Here is a 10,482-nt window from a genome sequence, read left to right as displayed (position 1 = left end):
CTAGTGCTCCTTTTGTTTAGACAACCTCCTTGAACCTGTCTTGTGGGAGAGGCCTAGGGTAAGCAGTGTGTCCTAAATCAAATCATGCCAGCCTGTTCTTGCCTCTCTTCACCTGCTTGTGCTTTGCACCTTCCACTTCCACAACAGCAGAGCCCTGCGATTGACCTAGTGCAGCTGCACACCCCATCACTCAACAGCCCTATTGGCCCCACAAGCTGCGCCTAGCTACAGGGGTCTTTTTCAGCTGCTGAGGCCTCCCCGCGCGCAAATCCCGCAAAGATGTTGCGCTGCCCCACCTCGCCAGTAATGCGACCTCCTGAATGAGCAACCCATCCATAACGCTCCCTGTCCCACTTCAAAATGTGGAGAGGCGGCAATGGCGGAAGCTGGGGAGGCTTTGACCTTGGATTTGGCTTTCTCAAGCCAGCAAGGTGCCATCTTCGCAGAGAAGAGAACATTTTGGTCTCGTTGTGCGATATGACGATATAAGCGAGATGGCTTCTGCTCCGATCGGTGAGTTGGGCTGACGATGGAGTGTCGCAACTGACAACTTTGAGTAGCAACATCTTCGCGGGATTTCTCGTACGGGGAGGAGAGGCATCAGCAGCTGAAAAGGCCCTGCAGCTAGGCGCAGCTTGTGGGGCCAATAGAATTGTCGAGTAACGGGAGGTGCAGCTGCGCTAGGTCAATCGCAGAGCTTTGCCGTGTTGGGAGTGAAAAGTGTAAGGCAAAGCAAGTGAGGAGAGAGGTGAGAACAGGCTCGCACGATTTGATTTAGGACACACTGCTTACCCTAGGCTTCTCCCACAAGACAGGCCAAGGAGGTTGCACTAAGAAGTTTAATTATCGTCTGTTCCCTTGTCCTGGGGCACCTCTCCTCTTTCTCCTTCCACATTATCGAGCGATAGCGAGACCAGGCCTTCCGACAACTGAGATCTCACGGAGTCCGTTCCATCCCGCCGAACATCGAAGATGGATCCCGGCGTCATATTCCAAAGCGTGGAGCTCTGTGCAGAGTGAGGCCTCCTGTCGGGCCGACGCCGGCTCTTTCTGTGTTAATGGATGCTCACACAACTCGGGCAGATGCATTATCTTCATCATCAACACTTGCAAAACATACAATGCCGCCGATGAAGAAGTCTCGGAGCGCATTGCTATAGTGGAGGATTGCTGGAACCGCACGCGACTCCAGTACGAATTCGTCCAGTCGCTGACACCCATTCTCGACGCAGAGCATCGTCGTATTCTCGATGACGTCCTCGGTATCCTTGCCTCCAAGCTCTCATCGGCTGTCACCAGCCTGAAAGCCGTCCTAGAGAAACGAGAGAAGGATGGCGGCGTTGAGTTAAGGTCCGGCTTCTTTGGTTTCTCTAGGGGAGTTCGCAAGGGCAAGTATGCGTTTGTTAAGGACGCGCTGGACGGGGTGATCCGAGACCTCGAGGAGTGGCAGCGGAGGTTCGATCCGTCATGGTACCTAATCATCCGCGTGGCAAGCCCAGCCATTGACCGGCAGCTTCGAGAGTTCAAGGAGCAGAGCCAGCAACTCCAACTCCAGCCAGATCAAAACCCGGCGAGAACACCGCCACGGCTTCGCCCCGCACCAGAGCAGCCATCATCCGGCCGCAGGAGGCTACAGCACCAGCAGCGCCATCTAGAGTTCACCCTCGCTGCTGGCCACCAGGCAATCACTTCTCCTTTCCTCCTGGCCGACGACATCAGAACGGCCCTCGACCCTGATAGCCATCAAGACTCCGTCTTTTTCCGGGAGATCTTTGACTTCATGCCCATCCCGTATTGTCGAGCCAAGGTCGCCCATCGCCGAGGGTCCAGCGATCGGTGGTTCATCCTCGACCCCATCATCTGCAGGCCAGAAATGGACATCGAGGTCATGAAAAGCGACATTCGCATTCTGGCGCACAAGCTCTCCCGCGCTGACCCACTGGCTTTCGGTCTACTCAACTGCAAGGGCGTCAATGGCAACGTTGATGCCCGTGACCCATCCCGCATCCTCTCCTTCGACCTTATCCTACGCATCCCCAGCGGGATGGAGGTGCCACAGAGCTTGCGCCAAATGCTTCTGCTCTACCCAAAGGCTGATGGTTCCGCCTTCTCCATCAACCGCCGCCTCCGCATTGCCCAGGAGCTCGCCCGGTCCGTCGGCTACGTTCACACCTTCAACTTAGTTCATAAGAGCATTTCTCCCGAGTCTATTCTCATCCTAGAGAACCTCGAGTCCTCGCGTAGCGCCACGTTTCTTGTCGGCTTCGACCAATTTCGCTCCGCCGACGGCGACACCAACCTCTTGGGTGACTCCAACTGGGACCGCAACCTCTATCGCCACCCCGCCCGCCAGGGCGACGCACCCGAAGATGCCTACTGCATGCAGCACGATATTTATAGCCTTGGTGTCTGCCTTCTCGAGATTGGGCTGTGGGAGTCCTTTGTCGGTTACCCAGCCGACTCACCGGCCCCCGATGGACCACTCCGCGATTTCTCGGCGAGAACAATGCAACCCCAGCACTCTCCTGCTCCCCAACAATCTTTCAGGGCGGGTTCCGGGAATGTCCTTAGACCCTTGAGCGTCCAGGCGAAGGAGCATCTGGAAGGGATTGCGCGAACTAGACTCCCACAGACAATGGGCGAGAAGTATTCCAAAGTCGTGCTGGCTTGTCTCACTTGTCTGGATGCGAATGACGAGGACACTGCAGCACAGTCGTCGGCCGACCCGGATGGGATACTTATTGGCTTGCACTTTAACGAGAGGATTCTGGGACAGTTAAACGAGATAGCAGTGTAATAGATGGTGCAACTACGGCGTCGCTTGGAAACTTGGCGGACTCTTAACAAAACCAGACGTGACTTGAATCAATCATAAGGCGAAGCCTTGGGATGTGACGACTAAATAGCGAGATATCGGGGGGAGCCCATAGGTTCACGGGTACCCGTGAAATCAGGTACCGGTACATATCCATTAACACCATCTCTACCCAGCCCAAGTATCGTTTCTTAAACCCATAAGAGGGAAGTATTCACCAGCTTTTCCTTATACGGATCGAGCCAATTGGCCTTGATATAGCCAACCTCTTCAATGTATTGCGGTAGGTAGCGCCTTTCAAGCTCCTGGACGCGCTGACCAAAGGCCTCTTCATCTGGTGACTTCAAAATTGAGTGCCAGTGGTTGAAAAACTCACTCCAATCGCTCAGACGCCTGCTGATAGGCCTCTGGTCCTTGTTGGTGGCGCACGAATGTCGACTGGCAATAACGGAGGACTGCCTTGTTCGCGTGCCATAGGCGTAGGAGAGAAATTGAAGATGGGAAGCAGGTCTCTGCGGCATTCATACAAGCCTTATCGCGGTCTATTAGGATAACAGATGGAAGCCTTGTATTGCAGAGTTCATATCCCTTCAATTGTCGAGGAGCTCCGGTCGGGTCACAGTAGGGGTTGGCAGCCAATCAAAATGCATTGGATTGAAGGAACCTAGCCCCTCACCTATTTTAGCCTATGGTAGAAGTACCAGCAATCTCTCGAGTTACAAATCGCTACATCACACTGCTCACATCCCCAAACTGTCTGGCGCCTCCTTTTATTACGACTGACCGGTGCCAACGGCCTCCTTGAGCTTCTTGACCTTGGCTGCCCTAATTGAAGCCCCTAGATTGACTGCCTCTGTAGGTAGTGATGAAGGTATCGATTGGGAAATCATTATCTAATTAAGAATGGTTTATATGAGGATTTATGTGGTATTGATTAATGACGCATCGTGTGGTTCCTCTCATGTACCTCTTCGTTGACAGGGGTAGTGTGGGGCGGGGTACTCGCCGGAGCTCCTCGACAATTGAAGGGATAGGGACCTGAGCCGGTTTAAGGCCTATAGGTAGTCCTGCTCAGTCTCGCCACTGAGAAATGCAAAGGCGATACAGAATGATCGCTGGCGAGGCGCGCCAGGCGTGTCCTTCTGGGGCCCCAAGATATCTGGCTTTAAGGATGGTGCCTGAGCACAGCCTCGTGTGGCTGGATTCTGCGCTAAAGGCAGCCTCAGGCATAAATGGAGTGGATCAGTGAGGGGTCAAAACCTACAACGGCAAGATGGCCATGCATCTTGTCCTTCCTTCATCTTCATCAACCTCGTCGTAATAAAGCTGTCGGCTCACAAGCTCGCCATGAGCTACTCAAACCAGCCGAACCAATGGGTTCCCGACCTCGTCCACAACTCTAAACTGACCATCCATTCCCGCGCCGACGGTGTGACCAAGCACACCGTCCGCGACTCGAACCAGCCCCATCGCCGGCGGTCGGCCCGTCGAGAGGAGACGTGGCATCAACAGCGGCAGCTTGGCAGTGGCAGCTTCGGATGCGTCTGGCTAGAGAAGTGTATCTCTGGGCCCCGGATAGGCAAGCTCCGGGCCGTCAAGGAGATGCGCAAGGATACCTCGCTGCCGGTACCGTACATGCGAGAGCTTGAGGCAATGGCCATATTTCGGAACGATGAGGTGCAGGCTTCCCCCCCGAGCATAACTATCTGGTAGCTTCTGGGGGGAAGTGATTAAACTGACTCGCTCTGCTGACTAGTATGTCGATTGCTTCGTTGAGTTCTATGGCTGGTTCGAGTACGAGAATATGGTCTTCATCGCAATGGAGTATATTGAGCACGGAGACCTCCAAAACTACATGAGCCAGCCCTTTTCTGAGGCCCATGCAAAGGTCATTTGCTCCCAACTGGTCGAGGGCCTTGGATACATGCACAAAAAGGGCTTTGCTCACCGCGATCTCAAACCGAAGGTGGGTGAGCGTCCAGTCACTCACTTAGTCATCTGCACCCACTCACTCATCCACACACACACACGTACACATACTCTCTCCCTCTTTCTCCCCTCTCCATGTGATTGGCGAGACTAACATGGTTGCCCGTCGCAGAACATCCTCGTCTACCGACCCGAGCCCGACTGGTGGGTCAAGATCGGCGACCTTGGCATCGCCAAGCGTACTAAGCAAGACGGCACGGCTCTCCATACCAAGATCTACACGAGAAGCTATGCGGCTCCCGAAGTCAGGGTGCTTCCTCGTAACCAGAGCTCGTCATCGACCGATGAGGCCTTCTCCTACACCTTCGCTGTCGACATGTGGGCGCTCGGCGAGCTGCTGTTCCGTATGATGGCCCAGTGCGCCGTCTTCCCTAACGATGTGGACCTTTTCAACTACTACGCCTCGGACCAACCACCGTTCCCCTTAGCGCCGCTAAAAGACATTGGAGTGAGTCAGGACTGCTGCAGCTTCGTCACTAAATGCATGGCAGCCAAACCCGAGGATCGTCTCACGGCCTCCGACGCCGCTGTGCACCCTTGGGTGCAAATCTCGCGGCTGTCATCACGATCCAGCAGCCATAGCTCATTGAGGAGGTTAGTATAGTACGGGAATCGAGCTATCACCACAACTAATCTGGGCCATGAAGATGGGAAATGCTGACGGCTCGACTCTTCCCTTTAGGGCGCCCGAAGAACCACCGTCCATTGCCGACGGGGACCCGGGGCGGACCATGACACCACATCCGCAGGTGGTCTGTCATTTCGAGGCAACAGCTCAGTGGACAACCGATCCCCAGGAACCTCGACAGGTCCGGGATCTCCAGATTATGCGGCCGATTTCAAGCGCCATCATCTCCGGCGATCCTTCCAATGTATCTCAACATAGCCCAGCAGCGAGTTCCGTTGAAACAACCACCCTGATGGACGGTCAGGTCCATGCAAGTCTATTGCAGGCAGCAGAAAAAGAGCACGAGAGCGTGGCTAAGCCACGCCCTGAGGACGGGGCTGAGATCACGATTCCGGACAATGATACCCAACGACGGGACACTCTCGTTAAACTAGACGCGCTCCCCCCCGGGCGGGATTCCACTTACGAGCGAATAATGGAACGCATTGATGGCTCGAAACATGCAGTTCTCTGCAGGGAAGTCCTGGCCATTGTCTCAGTCGTCTACCGCCCGATTGCCTTGAATGAGCTGAAGGTTCTGGTTCAGTCACCTGGGAGCTTTACCGATGACCACTTGAAAGAAGTCGTCAGGTCTTGCAGCTCGTTCTTGACTCTTCGAGAAGGCGTCGTTTGCTTCGTGCGTCAATCGGCGAAAGATTTCCTCCTTAACAAAGCATCCGGCCACATCATGCCTTTTGGCATCGCGCACCAGCACCATGCCCTCTTCTCGAGGTCGCTAGCGGCCCTGTTAAAAACCCTCCGGCGCGACATTTACAGCCTAAGCACTCCGGGATTTCCCATCGATCGGGTTTCGCCGCCCGACACCGACCCATTGTCTTCGATTCGATATTCATGCGTCTATTGGGTCGACCATCTCCACGACTCAGATTCCACAGAGGTCGACAATGTTCTACAGGATAACGGCAACGTCCATGGATTCATCCAGGAGAACTTTCTGTATTGGCTGGAATGTCTTGGTCTCCTACGGAGCATGTCAGAGGGAGTCAAGGCGGTACACAAGCTTGAGGCTTTAGTGGTGAGCTGCTCTAGACGTATGTTGGAAGCTGTCTGACAATGCTATAGAAAAATGCGGAAGCGCAGCAACTTACAAAACTGCTTCGAGACGCGCGTCGTTTCATTCTTTCTAACAGACGGCCAATCGAGATTGCTCCATTGCAGGCCTATGCGTCCGCGCTCGTGTTCAGTCCCGAACACAGTCTCATTAGAGAGCTCTTCAAGGTGGAGGAGCCGGATTGGATGATATTGAAGCCAAGAATGGAGGCAGATTGGAACGCTTGCGAGCAGACGCTCAAGGGCCATGGCGGCTCGGTGTCATCGGTGGCCTTCTCGGCGGACGGCCGGCGTCTCGCGTCGGGCTCAGACGACCGGACGGTTAGGATCTGGGACGCGGCGACAGGCGCGTGCGTGCAGACGCTTGAGGGCCATGGCGACTGGGTGACGTCGGTGGCCTTCTCGGCGGACGGCCGGCGTCTCGCGTCGGGCTCGTGGGATCAGACGGTCAGGATCTGGGACGCGGCGACAGGCGCGTGCGTGCAGGCGCTTAAGGGCCATGGCGGCTCGGTGACGTCGGTGGCCTTCTCGGCGGACGGCCAGTATCTCGCGTCGGGCTCATGGGATCAGACGGTCAAGATCTGGGACGCGGCGACAGGCGCGTACATGCAGACGCTCGAGGGCCACGGCGGCTCGGTGTCATCAGTGGCCTTCTCGGCGGACGGCCGGCGTCTCGCATCGGGCTCAGATGATCAGACGGTTAAGATCTGGGACGCGGCGATAGGCGCGTGCGTGCAGACGCTCGAGGGCTATGGCGGCTCGGTGACGTCGGTGGCCTTCTCGGCGGACGGCCGGCGTCTCGCGTCGGGCTCGCGGGATAAGACGGTCAGGATCTGGGACGCGGCGACAGGCGCGTGCGTGCAGACGCTCGAGGGCCATGGCGGCTGGGTGACGTCGGTGGCCTTCTCGGCAGACGGCCGGCGTCTCGCATCAGGCTTATATAACCGGACGGTTAGGATCTTAGATGCGGCGACAGGCGCGTGCGTGCAGACGCTTGAGGGCCATGGCGGCTCGGTGACGTCGGTGGCCTTCTCGGCGGACGGCCGGCGTCTCGCGTCGGGCTCGCGGGATCAGATGGTTAAGATCTGGGACGCGGCGATAGGCGCGTGCGTGCAGACGCTCGAGGGCTATGGCGGCTTAATATCATCAGTGGCCTTCTCGGCGGACGGCCGGCGTCTCGCGTCGGGCTCGCAGGACCAGACGGTCAGGATCTGGGATGCGGCGACAGGCGCGTGCGTGCAGACGCTTGAGGGCCATGGCGACTGGGTGACGTCGGTGGCCTTCTCGGCGGACGGCCGGCGTCTCGCGTCGGGCTCGTGGGATCAGACGGTCAGGATCTGGGACGCGGCGACAGGCGCGTGCGTGCAGGCGCTCGAGGGCCATGGCGGCTGGGTGACGTCGGTGGCCTTCTCGGCGGACGGCCGGCGTCTCGCGTCAGGCTCGTGGGATCAGACGGTTAAGATCTGGGACGCGGCGATAGGCGCATGTATGCAGACGCTTAAGGGCCATGGCGGCTCGGTGACGTCGGTGGCCTTCTCGGCGGACGGCCAGTATCTCGCGTCGGGCTCATGGGATCAGACGGTCAAGATCTGGGACGCGGCGACAGGCGCGTACATGCAGACGCTCGAGGGCCACGGCGGCTCGGTGTCATCAGTGGCCTTCTCGGCGGACGGCCGGCGTCTCGCATCGGGCTCAGATGATCAGACGGTTAAGATCTGGGACGCGGCGACAGGCGCGTGCGTGCAGACGCTCGAGGGCTATGGCGGCTCGGTATCATCGGTGGCCTTCTCGGCAGACGGCCGGCGTCTCGCATCAGGCTCATATAACCGGACGGTTAGGATCTGGGATGCGGCGACAGGCGCGTGCGTGCAGACGCTTGAGGGCCATGGCGGCTCGGTGACGTCGGTGGCCTTCTCGGCGGACGGCCGGCGTCTCGCGTCGGGCTCGTGGGATCAGACGGTCAGGATCTGGGACGCGGCAACAGGCGCGTGCGTGCAGGCGCTTAAGGGCTATAGCGGCTGGGTGACGTCGGTGGCCTTCTCGGCAGACGGCGAGCATCTCGCATCAGGCTTATATAACCGGACGGTTAGGATCTGGGATGCAGCGATAGGCGCGTGCGTGCAGACGCTTGAGGGCCATGGCGGCTCGGTGACGTCGGTGGCCTTCTCGGCGGACGGCCAGCGTCTCGCATCGGGCTCGCGGGATAAGACGGTCAGGATCTGGGACGCGGCGACAGGCGCGTGCATGCAGACGCTTAAGGGCCATGGCTGGGTGTTCTCGGCTGACGGCTGGGTGACGTCGGTGGCCTTCTCGGCGGACGGCCGGCGTCTCGCGTCGGGCTCGCGGGATCAGACGGTCAGGATCTGGGATGCGGCGATAGGCGCGTGCGTGCAGACGCTCGAGGGCCATGGCGGCTGGGTGACGTCGGTGGCCTTCTCGGCGGACGGCCGGCGTCTCGCGTCGGGCTCGCGGGATCAGACGGTCAGGATCTGGGACGCGGCGACAGGCGCGTGCATGCAGACGCTCGAGGGCCATGGCGGCTCGGTGACGTCGGTGGCCTTCTCGGCGGACGGCCGGCGTCTCGCGTCGGGCTCGGACGATCAGACGGTCAGGATCTGGGACGCGGCGACAGGCGCGTGCGTGCAGACACTCAACGTCGGGAGACTATTATATCGCCTTTCATTCGATCCAACAACTAACTCTCGCCTCTCTACTGACATTGGACTTCTGAACTTGGAACTACCGAATCAAACGCCTGCTATTGACGCCCAGTCCACTGAGGAGACCATCTTACAATGTGCTAGCCACTCCGGTTACGGTATAAGCACCGACGGGGTATGGGTCGTGAAGGATGAAATGAATATGCTTTGGCTACCTTCGGAGTATCGCCCGGTGGAATCGGCTGTGGTTGGATCAATGGTCGCTTTCAGCTGTGCTTCAGGTCGTGTACTGGCAATGAAGTTCTCTTGAAGCGGAGGCAGGTAGATTTACGTCTTTGGCTACAGGCAGTCACTTCCCAGTCCTCGATAGTTGTATACGCTGTTTGTTCTGATCCTACATTATGAACGTAGTCTAAAAACGGCCCTTCCTACCTGAGCCAGGCCCGGTCTGTCGCCATTGAGATCTAAGCCGGCTATAGAGAAACACCACCGCCGTCAATTCGTTCTCTTTAATTTTCTTTTCGCTTTGCTATAGGAGGGTTATAGGGGACGGGGTAAATTTACATTAGATTTATATCAGAACGTAGGAAGGTGGTAGTTCCTTCCAGATCTGACGAGAACAATCTACTATCAGATATCATGTGATTTGTGAGTAGCAAGCTACCCCCTTATGCGGTACCGACAGGCTCTGACCACGGACAAGGAGGAAGCAAGTGCTCAGGCTGAACAATAAAACAGGGTTGCTACTTATATTTTAACATTTTAATAATCTGCCCATCTTCCCCACAACGGTTTACGCGAGTTGCTACACTTGACCGGATCAACTCCTGAGTTTGGTCGAGAACCGGACCTGGATCGTGCCCTTAGAATGATGTGGAAGGGCGCGATGGATGTCGGTCCAAGTATTGCCATTTTGTTTCATTCTGCGCACAGTTTCGTCTTCTTCTGACGTCCATCTTGCGCCGGATGATTTTGCAGCCGAACGCAAAGTCTTAGGTAGCCTTCTGCGCTTCCGCGGATGCGATATGGATCTGTCAACATGCGGCTGATATGAGTTGGGGTCCCATTCAAACTGTAATTGAAATGTCGTCTTGCCCCTCTCAGTGATGCGTTTGAGCAAAACGTCTCTGAGCGTCCATTCCTCGAACCGGGCAAGAAGTATGTTAGCCTCGGACGGGGCTGGTATTGCCTATGATGGTGTTGTGCTGTCAATATTACACCCAGACGTTCGGATCCCGCTCGGCAACTGTGTGGCATGTATTGCCGGTCGTCTTTGGCGA

General features: G+C 57.1%; 2 protein-coding genes across 2 annotated transcripts; both read left to right on the top strand.

Moving 5' to 3' along the window:
- Nucleotides 1–972: 972 nt before the first annotated feature.
- NCS57_00797300 (uncharacterized protein) lies at nucleotides 973–2,797 on the top strand (the record flags this gene model as incomplete). The annotated part of the gene is made up of 2 exons (XM_053057807.1): nucleotides 973–1,016; nucleotides 1,084–2,797. The coding sequence occupies 2 exons, from the start codon at nucleotides 973–975 to the stop codon at nucleotides 2,795–2,797; spliced, it is 1,758 nt and encodes a 585-aa protein (XP_052914002.1).
- A 1,365-nt stretch (nucleotides 2,798–4,162) lies between these two features.
- On the top strand, nucleotides 4,163–9,512 carry NCS57_00797200 (NACHT domain-containing protein; the record flags this gene model as incomplete). The annotated part of the gene is made up of 5 exons (XM_053057806.1): nucleotides 4,163–4,492; nucleotides 4,572–4,781; nucleotides 4,917–5,398; nucleotides 5,487–6,507; nucleotides 6,555–9,512. 5 exons carry the CDS (start codon nucleotides 4,163–4,165, stop codon nucleotides 9,510–9,512), a joined length of 5,001 nt encoding a protein of 1,666 aa, XP_052914001.1.
- Nucleotides 9,513–10,482: the final 970 nt, after the last annotated feature.

Source organism: Fusarium keratoplasticum, chromosome 5 (assembly GCF_025433545.1).
Source record: "Fusarium keratoplasticum isolate Fu6.1 chromosome 5, whole genome shotgun sequence".
NCBI classification, from domain to species: Eukaryota; Fungi; Ascomycota; class Sordariomycetes; order Hypocreales; family Nectriaceae; genus Fusarium; species Fusarium keratoplasticum.
This window is presented reverse-complemented; position numbering and strand designations above follow the sequence as displayed.